Source organism: Dufourea novaeangliae, unplaced genomic scaffold (assembly GCF_001272555.1).
Source record: "Dufourea novaeangliae isolate 0120121106 unplaced genomic scaffold, ASM127255v1 scaffold99, whole genome shotgun sequence".
In the NCBI taxonomy this organism is placed as follows: Eukaryota; Metazoa; Arthropoda; class Insecta; order Hymenoptera; family Halictidae; genus Dufourea; species Dufourea novaeangliae.
In genome coordinates, this window is record NW_015373982.1 from 687438 (window position 1) to 702250 (window position 14813).

Genomic DNA, 14813 nt, shown 5'->3' on the forward strand with positions numbered 1-14813 from the left:
CGAATGTGGAAGGAAATGAGCTGCGTGAACTCCGTTAACTAGAACGCGAAATAAGTCACCGACGCTAATTTTTCCCGCTTCATTGACACCAACTTATCCCCACCAATTGCTGGAAGTTCTTCCACCAATAAGTCATCTCGATCAATTAACCAGGGGCTAGGTATACTACGTTCACAGGAAACACGATCGACGATAAAGTCGCCTCAGAAATCGACTATTTAAAAGGGACAAAAGGCTGTCCAAAAGACACTTCAGGAGTCCGTTGAACTCTCGTAGAATCGCGTCATTGCTAACGGCTGATTATCATAAAAGCGTGTTTCCTAAATAGGAAGAAAAGAGACCAGGCTCTAGAAGGACACACTGGTCTTGCCATCTGGAGACACGCGCCGAAAATAAACGAGTGAACGACTGAACAGGTGAAAAATCGTCGAAATACTGCCAGAATAATAATCTCATAGATGCTCAATGAAACTCGGGGATTCCGAGGAGGTACAAAGGCTCCTAGTTGCGCAAAATGAAGATTGCAAAAATATTGCCGGAACGTGTGCACGTTCACTTTCTATACGCGGTCATATTACAAACGAGCGCTCCACTTGCGTGCGTGCAGTTGCGTGCTCGCGTGTAAAACCGTGGAAACTATACTCTACGAAATATTGGAGTACAGTCCACGAGGAGAAACTATGCTATTTCATTAAGGCATGACACGCTTCATCTTATCCCTTTCGTTCCGAAATTATTTGAAAATCACCAAAGAAATATTTTGTTGTATTTTTGTGTGTATTACATGGTAGATATAAATGATCCACAAGAACATTTTAACATTTTTAGTTTTTTACTTCTATCACAGTTATATGTATAATAAGAATTATGAGACTGATATGTATGCTGCATCTTAGTATTTTCAAGTCGAAAATATCGATATTATACAACCTAAATTTATTTTTAACCGTTTCACATCCGAACACCTTTTTTCTGGGAAAAAAATTATTTTTCGCGATGAGTTTACTCAAAAATAGTCCCAGTACGTGCACCTCATCTCTATTTTCACGACAAAACCGCTGGAAATATGATTTTCTAGATGTTTCGCATACGACACACTGGGCATTAAAAGGTTAAGTACACATTGAAATTTGTGTTATGCTGTATCATCTATACAAGGCTGGAAGAAACTATTACATACTCACAGATGTACATAATATTTTATTTCGTAATTTAAAATACATGACGTAGCAATATAGCTACAGTAGGAACGAAAGGGTCAACAGGGCAAATCGCATCCAAAGCTTGAACTAACGTGATTTATCGACGAAGTCTTATGAATACAGGCCAAAGAACTCGGCGAGTTCACTGCCTTATGCGATTTTCTAAGGCAGTAAGCAGGCCTTGGAAGCACATCAACGAATAACGTGAAAAACAATCGTTAATGGGAGTAGCAGCGCGATACCGAAGGCTTTATCGCGTGGCCCGATGCATCTGGTACAGTCAGCCTTCGGATCGCGTATGAATTCATGATAAGCACGAACAAAGGCCTGGTCTTTTCGTAATGATCCCCCTCACTCTCTGCAGGCTTCAAACGTAGGTTTCAAAGGAATATGCAAAAGGAAAGCCTCGAAAAATTGATAAACGACCGGAGTTTCCGTCGAGCTCTTTGGAAACCCACGTTCTGAAGACACTCCGTGCCCGCGCAACCGGTCTCCTCTTACAAAATCTCGGTCAGTAATTTCATTAACCGTGGCGTGGCTACGTGTACACGCTCCATAAAACACGTAGAAAGCTGAACTTTTTTTTTTGTTCTCTCTTGAAAACAAACCTTGGGACAAAACGCGACAGGAGAGGTCCCCGTACTAGTGATGGGCGATATACTATCGATATCTCGAACATCGATACTTTTCATCTCAAATATCTATATTTCGAATATGGATGCTTTGCATCTTAAATATCGATATTTTGTATTTATATTTAATGTGGCTATATATTCCAGTATCGATACTTAACCCATAAATATCGAAATATCGATACAATCGCTGCATTTGCCGTAACGTGATAGGTCGTAAGGAAAATGGACATAATGGAAAGTGAGAGAAATTTTCATTATGGAATTAGAGGTTATGAATTATACTTACTGCTTTTACGTCCCTCCCGCACCTTGTACGTCAAGTCGGTGAATGCAAGATCCACAGGCGGCCTCTTTGGTAGATGGGTGATCGTTTTCGGTTGTACCGGTACGATCTGCAACCGAGTACCCGAAACCTTCCTAGGTTGCAATAAAATTTCATTGGTATTATCGTCCTGCGAACAACTGCCCTCAAGCTTCATCTTGAACCGTTTTAATAGTTTTTATTCGACGATTGGGCCTCGGACGTGGAGTATATACAGAAAAACGATTCTTCGATCTTTGCACGATTTATGTATTATATTGTTACGATCAACTTGCAGTCTCGATGGCGAACGATTGTTCAGTGTCTCTCATCGCCTGCAAAAACGTACCGCTGGATCAGTTTATTGTCTCGAAATCACTTAAAATCTAATTTTTCTAAACGACGTGGACAAATTTCCAGCTAAGGTTCGCCAATGTTTGCCTTCGGGTTATGATGTGATGCACAATAGTGAATGTATACTATACAGGGTGTCTCGTTATAACAAAGGTATAGATATTAAAACCATCTAAATATTTATTAACAGTTACGATATCTCTCAAGTGTTCATTCACTGGTTGCGTTTACCCTATAATGTTTCTTTTCTCAGCTACATGACAGACGTAAGCGGGATTTCTGTCGACACGGTGCGATAAAACGTCTCAAAGTTCATGCGATCCGTCAAAATTCTCAGTGAGGCTCGACGAACGATTCAAATAATTCCAAAAGCAATGATCGTCGATAAAGTAAGGAAACTGAAAGGGATAAGTACAGCGAAGGCAAACATTTCCCGCGCGTCCCAGTATCACTAATTCGAATTAAGCCGCGTTCTTACATCGTCCGAACGGCAGTGCGTGGGAAGTTGAACGGGAAGGAAACGTAGCCGTGTGTCTTTCGAGGAAACAACTGCGTAGACCCATCGACTCCTATTTTTGAACAACCATCGTCAACCAAGGATCGCCTATTTCCTCTAATATCTCTCTAAAATTCCCCTGTTCTCCAAAACTCGAAACAACCCTCTGTTGATTTGTACGTATATGTGTATCACTCGATAGAACAGAGCATAAACTCCCGAGTGTCGCGTGGCCACATAACCATTAAATCGATCGATTCAACAAGACAACTTCTATGGACGATCTTCCACGACCGAGTGAAGTGTCAGCTCTCGACTGGCGAGTTTTGTAAAACGATCCACGAACCACCGTGTCCCGAGACTGACTGACTCGATCAGCGATCACTTGAGCTTGCAACCGCGGCCATCACCATTGACCGTCGCTGTTTGCTTTCCAGAGCGCTCTTTCCCTCTCTAACTGGCTCTTATCCCTCCTCTCCCGCCAGTACTCGCTGTTCGCTTCTCTCTCTGGTTCTGATTTGTCGCGACGCGACAAAGGAAACCGATGAACGGAATAAAAATTATATATCGAAGGCGTACACACCATATACCGTGTGTACTGTTAATACGGATAAAAATCCACGGTGAATCTCTGTTTTTTTTTTTTAGGACTCTATAGGTTGTCTTTGATGATTTTGGAATTTTTAACAGTAATATTCGGTGTAAACCGTTCCGGCCACGATTATTTAGTTTGTCCCGATTCAGCCTAATATATTTCAACGAGGACGTCGTTGCCGGCCCCGTTGTCAACCAATGATCGTTTAAAGGCGTGGGTAAGTGAGCAATTTCTCTAATGGGCCCGTCCCTTTTCTGGCCAACCGCGTAGGGTCGCGTTCTCCATTCGATGATGCACATATTCTGTCTCGATCGTCTCGTGATCCTGAAGAAAAGTGGGTATACATATATGCATATACCAACTCGTGGCGAGGAAAGATCGTGTCTTCCCAGTTATACAGGATTCGTTTATTATACTCAGTGGCGAATGGTGTTCTAAGGCCACTTCATAAGGGGGGCTTCGAAAAATGATTTTTATTATATTTTTTTATAAAATAATAATAAAGCGTAAAATTTAGTTGTATACAGTAAGAATGTGGAACTTCTATTTTATTTTTAAGGCTCTCCCCCGTGTTATCGAGCTAGCTAACACTCTGGTTAGTCCGTCACTGATTATACTGGAACTTTGTAAACGGTATCCATAAAGTGAGATAACAGATTTAAATGCCTCGACATTTCTCGCTGGATTTTACGTCGTTTGTTGTCAAAGGGCAGAGTAGCAATGAGATCTAAACAACGCCGATGTTTTCTGAACCTGTCTCGGGGGTATGTATAATAGCTACTTCGAGAAACAAAGGTGAGAAACCCGCTGTAAAGGAAAAAAATAGCAGAGTCACCGAGACTGATTAAAGATTCTACGCGTAGGAACGTTCTAATTACAGGAAATGTTACGTTCAAGTTTCTCGCGAATGAAACGTCAGAGGAAAGAATGACAGTGACGGCGGGAAAACGGGCTCCGAAGCGGAGTTTGGCAGAATTTTATTCGAATAATACGTAATGGGAAACTGTAGTATCTAAAAGGTATCGTTCTGAGCTTTAAACAGTTAATGAGATTAAAAATATACTACTGAGCTCTCTAAGCTGACTATTTACGTTCGTTAATTAAAGATCGATTCTGTATCACAGATTTTACACAGTGCCATAGAAATCCACCGTTATACGGATCGATGTATTACCGACCATTTGCATTTCCATCGTAGTTCCGACAAGAAAAGAAAAAAACGAAATACAATAGGCCGTTTCGATTGTTCGGTTGAGCGAGACGATCACCGCTTTGACGTCCGAGGTGTTCGTCCCGTCACGTTCTCTCGTCGTCGTCATATCCGTACGTGTCGGACTTAAGAAAGAGCGAAGTCGTTCATTTCTGGACTGTAGAAGCACCACACTGTCTCTGTTCGTTTAACCATGCGAAAACCATTGTTGACTGTATGCTCGTGATGGTCGATACAGTATCGATATCTCGAATATTGATACTTTTCAATTTAAATATCGATATTTTGTATCGACATTAATTTGATGTGACAATATATTCCAATATCGATATTTAACCCATAAATATAGAAATTTCGATACAATCGCTGAATGTGGATTACGTAACAAGTCGGAAGGAAAATGGACCAATCGCAAGGTCTAATAACGATACAAGCCTTCGATTGCTACTCGAAGTGGTAAATCTTCGTGGAAGGAAGGATTGCTTTGAGTTCGTCGAAAATGTACCTACTCTGTGATTTCTTTGACTTTGCATCCACGCGTGCATATTGAGCAAGCTACACGCAAAATATTGCTGCATCTACACTTTGTTTACAAACTGGGCCGCGAACTTCTCCGAAGATGAGGAATCTACAGTATATATGTGTATACGCAACACCGATATCGTCGATTACGTAAATGTCATCGTAACGATCGAAACATGGCGCGTGCCCTGTGATCAACCAGTTTTCTGCAATATCGAGGAAAATTCTTGGCGGAGTCTAACCCGAGAAAATTATATTAGGTACCGTAAGCTGGGGTAACTTTAACCAGAAATGAATATTATTCGTATAATTGAAGATTTAGTTAGTTCAAATTTATTACTCGATGCTGGTAGTTCTAGTGTTAAATATTTGGTTTTGTTTCGACGTTCTCGACGATCCTTTTACGTTTTCCTCGTACGACTCGCACGATTGAAGTCTCGTAGACCCCCGTGCAAAAATCACAATGTCATTGTACGAACTGTACATGCCTATATATGCATTTTGTAGGAAGACATATCGTCGTCTCGTTGGTATACGATGAACTGGTTTGACACGTGCGTAAGTTCACGTGTTCCACCCGCTGTGTTACATCGATTTACGTATGTACAAATACATATGTATATATACAGGGTGTTAATTTTAACTAATAAGTTTTACTAATACAACAAATCATCAAATGAAGTATAGTGAGATATAACAATTATGAGAATAGGATTCAAATAGATATAAACAATACATTGGTACTTAACCTAATAATAATAATAACTATGCTACCCTATCATAGAAAACACTGTGTAATTCAGATAATGTACAAGATACGAAATCGGCTCAGTTTGAAAATCAAAATTAAATGTGACAATCGACTGAAACGTGGTCGAACGACGAAACTGTCGCGAGAGAGGGAGAAAGAAAGACAGTTCACGAGAAGCTACCCGGAATAAAGGTCGCTTACACAACCAACAAGCGCAAAGTCCGCATCACGAGCGTTCCCTCGTTGTTTCGCGGTTCTGATAAGGCCCGTAATCATTATTATGCTCTACAGAGGGATTTCATATCGATCACTTTTTTGTTTCTCTCTTCTGTTTTACCTACCGGCTACGCATGTACCGTGCAGTGCAAATTGAACAGCGTGCATATATATATATAAAAGAATCTAAGCTGAAACAATTCGATTCGAATTCGTTACCAGTAACACACGTCTAGTTAATTCGAAATCAGATCGCGAGGCTATTTTCCAATGTTACTTCGATGCATGCTAATCGGCTGTTATGGTAACGTCATCGTAATAATCATCAGCAAGTTTCTACATCGAAGATCGAAGTCCATTCGCCGAGCATCTCCGAGAGTCGTAAACGCCGCGTTTTCCGTATTCTTATCGGTCGGTTTATCAGCGTCCGATCGACTTTTATCGAGAGAGAGAGAAACGATGAATTACACTCTGGTCAAGGTTTGGGAATACTACGTTTCATCCACAGATCGGACAAAAATGCACGCTATCCGTATTTTTTTACGATACTTTTAAACAAACTTGATAGCCTGGACTAAAACGGTTACGTCCGTAAGCAAAAAGCTGAAACCAGCGACGAATCAAGAGGGGTGGGGGGAATGGGGCTCAGCAGCCCCGAGTCCCAATTTAAGAATTCCATTTATGTAAAGAAAATAATTGAATGAACTTTTGTTTACTGTTTCCCTTTTGACGTAATTATAAATCGCACTGAATGTAGAAATAAATCGGAACATAGTTACTGAAATATTACAAAACATTGTTCGTTATGATTAAATGTTATTTAGTTTTATTGGGAATAAATTTTAATTTTTGAAGATATATGTATTTTATTGTATGTTTTATTATAACATTTGTTTACCCCCCCCCCCTGTATGTAGTTATTTGAAAAAAAAACGGTGACTGAAAACTTCGAGGAAGAACAACATTTAAAGAAACAACGCCTGCAGGATATTGACCACGTAATACCATTCAAATAACGTATAAAATATTTGTTGTGTTTTCACAATTAAAAAAGATATTCAATCACACTTAAATGAGACACTCTGTATATAAAAATGAGTAACTTCAGTTGTGAAAATAAACGAATGATTGAATATTGATTTTTTTTCAATTCCTTCTTTTGTATCAGAACAATTTTCGCGCCAGTTTAGCTAGAAATTCGATAGCCCCGGGCCCCGAAAATCTTAATCCGGACCTGACTGAAACTGAATCGAAATCTTTACAAAACCAAACCAAACTAAATCGAAATTTTTTGATAACCAACCACGTTCTATCGAGCACAATGCATAGCCAGATTCTATCTTGGGCCACAATACCTTCGTATATATTTGATCACTTGATCTCAAGGTCTCTTGGAATTCCAAAAACCCAGGTTGGGTGTAACACGTATTAAAGCCGAGCACAACATCGATTCGGTATCAACGAGTGTCTCCACGGATGGGTTCTAAGGCCTCGCAGAACTGAAGGAAGTCATTGAGAACTTCTTAAAAGTTCTATCACGGAATAAACCTCGACGGTGCACCGACACGACGAGATGCCGTCACGAGGCCATCGCGATCCATACATATCAACGCTGCACCGCTGCATGCCCTTTGCTCACTCGTGTACACACGTCGATCGATTGCTAACAATACCGCGATTATTTGAAAGGACAAACACGAGACGCGTCTTGCATTGAGGAAATGATCGGTAACGAAGCTTGAGGGCGGTTATAATTCATCTAACATACAAATTCGTTTAAAAATATAAACACAAGAGTTCGTTAAGAATACAGTAACTCACACATTCGTTCACAGACTTCTGAAGCAACAATTATGTCAAAACTTTTCTGCAATTTCTGGCTATATTTCTCCTTATTCTCACTTTCATTATCCTTTTGTGACACATTATTCTTAATCTTGAAATAAAATTCGCATTTTGCTAAATAATTTGTTCGAATCGAAATGACAGCTTTTCGTGAACAAATTTGTGAGTCACTGTATAGTACGTGTGTATATAGCTCACCCCTCGACACCATTGTTGATCAGGCCAACTTGATGGTTCGGTTTCCCGTTCTCCACCATCGTTCAATTCGTACTGGTATCTTCGAACGGATTTCTCTTGTTATCGAGATAATGATTCGATCTTCTGAAAATAACAAAACTATACACATATACCGATGACTATGCAGGTGAAATAATACGTCCCGATGTGATGTAAGATAATGACCGAACAATCAAACGACATGCAAATAAGCGGCTGTTAATGTAACACGAAAAACGGAATGACGTTAAGGCTAGACGCGCAACGGACGGAAAAGCGACGTACACGGTTTCCCAGAGTGCCCCGAGCATGCGACAACGCCAGCGCGCGGTGGAAACGTGGCTTCACATAGAAAAACACTGTGTCTATGCTACCGTACGTACTCGTCGAACATTCATGCTACGTACGCGGTACAATGATTCGTCATTCTTATGCGTCCACGAGAAAACCAAAGAATATCAATAGCTTCCATAATTAAAATGATCCTACAGGGGAGTCAGTAATAGCGATACAAGAATCTGTTCGCTGAAATTACCATCGATCACTGCGTTCTTTTTTATCTCGAACAACTTCCGTAAACCAGTCGGCCTTGACAACACACAGCGACGCGAAGTTTAATTTGTGAAATTTACATCATCGGACAAAAAGAATCTTGAACTTTGTCTTCCAGCGTTCTCTTTTTTTTTATGCTCTCACTTGGAACATATCTTTCGCAGTGACAGATGCTCCTAAATCCAATTTACAAACCAGTTTGCGATAAATCTTCGAAACGGAATCGGTTTTAAGCGAAAGAAAGAAGAAAAAGAGTGGATCTCTTAAAAACTAGAGACTCGGCGCGGAGAAAAATTGAATGTGGCGGGAAACTGTGTTAATCAATAAGCTTGTCTATTCTTATCGGTGGAGCGGCTCCAACGTCGCACTCCCGACTAGTTCCGTTGAATTTAATAGGACGATGCACGATTCTATGGAAATTAACGGGGGTACATCGATATGTAAGACGCATCGTGCCACCCCAGGGTTTAACAAACGCGAAATGAACAAAAGAAAAGTCGAAGGCTCGATTTGAAAAATCGTTGAACACTGAGCGCTACTAGCCAACCGAAAGAACGCGAGGTTAGGGCGGACAGAGAGAGTCCTTGCTCCAAATACGTACCGCCTGTTCCAGAGGCGTGCAAAAACGTTGTTTTCTAACCAGCAGATGCACCGTTCTTCCAGGGCTTGTATCTTCGCACTCAACAATCCGCGGTCGTGTTTTACAGAAAAGAAAAACTGGGCATACCACCGTTAAACGCCTGAGCCAGCACGAGGCGCTGACGTTCCAACTAAATGCGTCGATCGATGGTCGACGACTGTTGCACGCTCTAATCGCAGTCACCGTCCGATCGACGATCATTCAGCGTACATACGTGTAGCCCCACATTCCGAAATACAATCGGCGGATTGGTTGCCGATAACGCGCCGTAGGATTACACGCCTACTTAACTGTACCCTCTCCTTATGCATCGTAATCCCCCACCACCAACGTCTACTTTTCACGTTCTCCATCGTACTCCCATGTTTTGAATTCTGCTCGACCTTGTTACGCGCGCTACCCGTTCTTAGTTACGAAGATGGCCGCCTTCGTCGCGCTCTCGCGTTTCAGAGGACTCGCTCCGTCGGTAAGGTAGAGAATTGTATATCGTACAGTGAAGAAAAATTTACATTTTAACACCAGAACTACTAACGTTAAATATATACTAAATTTTGTTATATTGACCTGTATAATATATACAAAATAAATAAATATATATGTGATACAAAATAAAATGTAGTATAATGTAAAATGTATACTCGACCAAGAGTTAACAAATTCAGACAAAGGTTTTCTAGGATTTCGGCAATAGTAAAACAAAAAATTGGAAATCTGTCAACCATGACGGGTGTAGTTATTTTCTAATATTAAAGATATTCGAGTTTTGTAAACTTAACACGTTGAAAAAGGTTCGCGTTTGAAACAATTTCGAGAAAGCAAAGATTTGCATCTGAAAGATAGGTTAGTTGTAATAGACTGCGGAAGTTTACGAAAATACATATTTAAGAGAAATGAGTTTAAAAAATAGGACTGATAAAAATGTTTCATTATTGGAGGACTCCAAAAATAATTTTTTTATTTTGCATATTCTTCATATTTCTGGCATATAGAGGATTTGTTTACAAATTAGCTCGAGTAATTGTCACAACTTGCTCAATCTTATAAATTTAGACTGCGGTAGTTGATAAAGTTTCGATATGCAATGAATATGCAGAGTACATGCAAAACGAACGCAAAGTACATAACAGGATAAATTTGATGTACACACTTGCGTGAGTATTAGAAAAATCGTACAATTGTGTTTAACCAATGCATTTAGCATCATATAAGAAAATATTAAATTATTAATCTTCAATTTACTCTACATATTAATTGAATGAACTTCCAGTTTAGTAATAAAGCAAGAATACAAATGAGAATTGTCAGCAGGCAGTCACACCTACCTAGAAATCTTTATTACGTCGTTCCATAAATCAGTACGTACTGCCAGAGGAAGATTAGTAAATTAAGGACAGTGGATTTTGAATTTCTAAAATAGGATAAAAATGCATATAATATATTATAAATATATTATATTTAACAAAAGTTCTATATTTATCGATAATCTTTCTTTTATTCGTAAACTTTATGCAGCCATTCGCAAATTTGTACAACTTCGGGTGATATTCCCAAAGGTAATACGAATTTCCCAAGTCACACCACGAGGAGGTTGCTGCAAACGGTGACTCACCCTAACTCCGACGTCCCAACCGCCCTCCATTGCAAACAAGTCGCATAAGATACAGCGACATTTTGGATCGACTATTCCCATGAGAATAGCCGGTCACGATGCTACTTTACCTGCCCGAGAGGAACAGGGGCGCTAATCAATCCCCTAGACCTTGTTACATCTAACTTACAATGAGTCTTAATATCTAACCTTAATTCTAAGTATAACTAAGTGCAACCGTACCTCCTTCTTGCCAACATGTCGCCCAGTGGCCACTCACAAGAGTAACCGGCGTTTCGGAACGGGCGGAAAACTACTAGAGAAATAGCAAGGCCGATTCAGTTACATTGCACCGATCTGTCCGATAGCGTCGTCGTCGAGGAATATAAAAAGGTAGAAGGTGAAATTGTAAATAGTATAAAAACTATAAACGTTTTTATCCTATTTACGCGAAGTTTGTCGACGAAGATAAGCAAAGGGAAAACGACTCTTCACAATGGCGAAGGAAATTTTCCGATCACTCACAATTCGATCGACATTCGCGAAGCAGTCCTAATAGGTTACCGATTTTACGAGTGCGATCTCCTCCGGCCCGACTTCCAAGAATCGTATTACATAACGGCTGTCGAGGAAGCACAGACGAATCCGCCTGCTGGATCACCGCGTAAAATGGGACACGTAATGGCGGCGCACGTCACGGACGCAGCGTCTTCACTTTACGGTCGCGTAGACAGAAGGAAAGAAAAATGGGCAGGGGACTGACGATCGTCCAAATGCTACAATGAAACCAAATGGCGGAAACGCGCGGCAGACACGGCAGACACGGTAGTCACGGACTGAGGAACACGTCAACAAGAACGATTGCACGAGCCCAGGTTGAACGTTGGCCGATGGAACAGACGGAATAAACTAAATGGAATTTCTCCTTTATACGGAGATTCGTCAGAGAGGACGTCAAGAACTACCGCTCTCCACGACCGTTCAAACTAGACTGAAGATGAAACGCACAAGCGGCCAACATGTCCTCCTCCCGTGACGACAGTGCTGCCACCGGAACTCGATATTTCTCTCAAATATGTTGAATTTTCTTCGTTATTTCAGCAGATCTACTGAATCGAAAAACATAATTTGATTCTACTATTTTTATAACAGTAGTTACAATACTTTTGGATAGCGAACTTTAAATAAATCTTATTCTTTAGAAGACTGGCGTTCCCGCGCGTTGGTTGCGGAAGAACGAAGGCGACATCTATCGACAGCAGCGAACCGGAAAACGAAACCGAAAATACGTTGTTCTTTTATGGAAGGAAATATTCTCTCCTTTCTAGAAACATCGAGACGCCATCGAATTCATTTTTGTTTTCTACAATAAATTTGAGAATAAATTAAGAACAGTAATTTTATGTAGCATTTTAAATAGTGATTTAGGCGATAGTATATAAATTGCAGAAATAATTAACAAATTAGCACGCAGTGAATCATAATTTATTTATTAAATATATTTAGATTGTCATTCGTCTTATGACGAAGTACATGTATATATCATAGCAACTGTTAATGTCAACGCATAGTTTGTTATAAAAGACAGGCATGTAAAAAGAGGAAATCTGCTCGCAATTGCAAGGATGGTATATCATCATTACTCGTAATACCTGAGAAATAAATATTCTGCTATTAATTTCCTTTGTATGTACGCATTGTTGATAAGATATTTTTAAGGTACTGTGCAGAAATATACAGAGCGTCCCACGTAGATAAGTGTCCCAAAATTTCAGAACTTTCGGTAAACTTTACAAAAAATTCTGTTACACAAAAGTTGAATACATACTTAAGTGTGCACAACTTTCGTAAACCAGAATTTCTTTACTTTGTTTTTTTTTTCGAAAATATGGATATTATCTTCTGCGTTTTAAATAAAACTACAGCATTTCTTAAATATTCTATATTGGAACGAATTGTGACAAATCCAACAATTACATGTACGTTACAAATAAAATATAACTACTGTATAAATAGTAAACACGTTGTACAACATGGCGATGTATAAAAAACAGAAGGTAACATTCATATCTTTGAAGAAAAATTTAGATAAAGAAATTCAGATTTATGAAAATTAATCACACTTAAATATAGTTCAATTTTCGCTTAACACAATTCTTTGCGAAGGGTTCAAGGAATGCTTGAAATTTCATGGGACACCCTGTAGATCAACAAGCTGCGTTCTACTGCGTCTTACGTCGCTATGGGCGAGAACCCCCAAGGTCATGTTTTTGTGCGTATACCTACAGGGTTTCGAACGCATTGTGTCAACATTTAGGAGGCATGGACACCCCTGATGTAAACTAACGGAGTCGTCTGGCTTCTCTTTCCGATTCCAAGAGCGTCAGAATGTCTCCTTCTCGTACGGGACCCTTCACGTTGCGAATCAGCTGCCGGTTTTGTTCGTTCAAAAACTCGACTTTAACCTGCGTGCATTGTCCCTGCGAACCGGTCCTACCAAGAACTTTCACCACTCTTGCTCGTACTATGGGTTTTTCCATTTCTTACAATTTTTCAGCACCCTTCTATATATATATATATGTATATATTACACTGTTGCACAATCGAATGTTCCCAACAAATTTGGTAAAGTGTCGTACTGTATACTTGCCAACTTAGTTAAAAAATTATCTAACAAGTTTCTACGGATAGGTCTCAAGAAACGTGCAAAATGACGCAGAAGTGTTAGGGCGATTAAACGAAATTTCTTCAATCGAATGAATGCGGCAGGTTTCGATAAATGGATAAATTGAAATAAAATGTAAATATTGTAATGTTTCGGCTAGGAAAACCAACAAAATTGACCAGTTTTACTTTGGCAGCATTGGCGAAGGCGGGCTTAAAATAACATCTCCAAAGCTAGATTGGTCGGTCGGATCCCACGTGCTGGTGATGGAATTCTTGGCTGAAAGTTTAAATGCATAGAATCGCATGTGCCGTTCAAACTGTTCAAAGAATAAGGAACACACTTTCGAGGAAAAGTTCAGGATACACAAAGAAAATTAGTCACGACTTCCAGGGTTCGAGCTGAAATTTGTTGACCTGCCCTATTCTTTGGGACATTGTAATTAACTCCCCCGATTTCCCCCTTCAGGATTGTCATTCTCCTTCATCCCGTGGCCGTACTACAATATACCTAATGGGTACTACAATATATACGCTAGGTACAACGCCAAACGCTTTGCACGTTCCCGTTCAAATGAAACAATCTCTCTCAACATACGCATTATACAGATGTTTATTCATTTGTGCTTTAGTATAAACGTGACATTTCCTTGCTCAGAACACGGATCATTATAGTTGAAAATTGTTTCTTTTTATCGCAAGGATTTGCAGTACTCATTCTTTCTGGCGTGTTTCCCATTGTCCACGCTCGTTTCTTTTATACACACAACCAACTGATGTCGCGCACGCAAGCATGCACGCACGCACGCACACGCGCAGCAACCTCGGGCACACGTATACTCTTTTTTGTTCATATAAAATTACAATACTTGAAAAAGTGTCATGTAACCATACGCGATATATGGTCGGGCAATATACATTGTTCATACATCGACGTGTGGTGTGTGTGTATATGTGTGTGTGTATGCCTGAGTATTTCCTGTGTCTGTCCTATGTAACGTGTACGTAAGTCCCTAAAAGCAAAAA

The 14813-nt window shown here is 39.9% G+C and overlaps 2 protein-coding genes across 3 annotated transcripts in view; both read right to left on the reverse strand.

The window, feature by feature from the left end:
* LOC107187288 (ATP-binding cassette sub-family G member 4) overlaps positions 1–9787 on the reverse strand; it is a 19557-nt gene extending 9770 nt beyond the window's left edge. Inside the window, exons 1-3 of one of the 2 annotated variants that reach the window (XM_015575351.1) lie at positions 9497–9787; positions 8326–8448; positions 2124–2254 (exon numbers count right to left, since the gene is read on the reverse strand). In XM_015575351.1, the coding sequence (XP_015430837.1) occupies positions 2124–2254; positions 8326–8384 (190 nt within the window). In that variant the 5' untranslated portion in view covers positions 8385–8448; positions 9497–9787. Of the gene's footprint in view, positions 1–2123; positions 2474–8325; positions 8449–9496 lie in introns of those variants that run through there. The other variant, XM_015575350.1, reaches the window with a different exon arrangement.
* A 2809-nt stretch (positions 9788–12596) lies between these two features.
* On the reverse strand, positions 12597–13702 carry LOC107187260 (40S ribosomal protein S28-like). Its single transcript, XM_015575299.1, has 2 exons — positions 13410–13702; positions 12597–12775 (listed from the first exon to the last, which is right to left on the reverse strand). The coding sequence occupies exon 1, from the start codon at positions 13661–13663 to the stop codon at positions 13466–13468; it is 198 nt and encodes a 65-aa protein (XP_015430785.1). The 5' UTR covers positions 13664–13702; the 3' UTR covers positions 12597–12775; positions 13410–13465.
* Between the last annotated feature and the right edge of the window lie 1111 nt (positions 13703–14813).

Coding starts and splice junctions, on each gene's coding strand:
- LOC107187260 (XM_015575299.1), bottom strand. CDS start 13,663: ATGGAAAAACCCATAGTACGAGCAAGAGTGGTGAAAGTTCTTGGTAGG.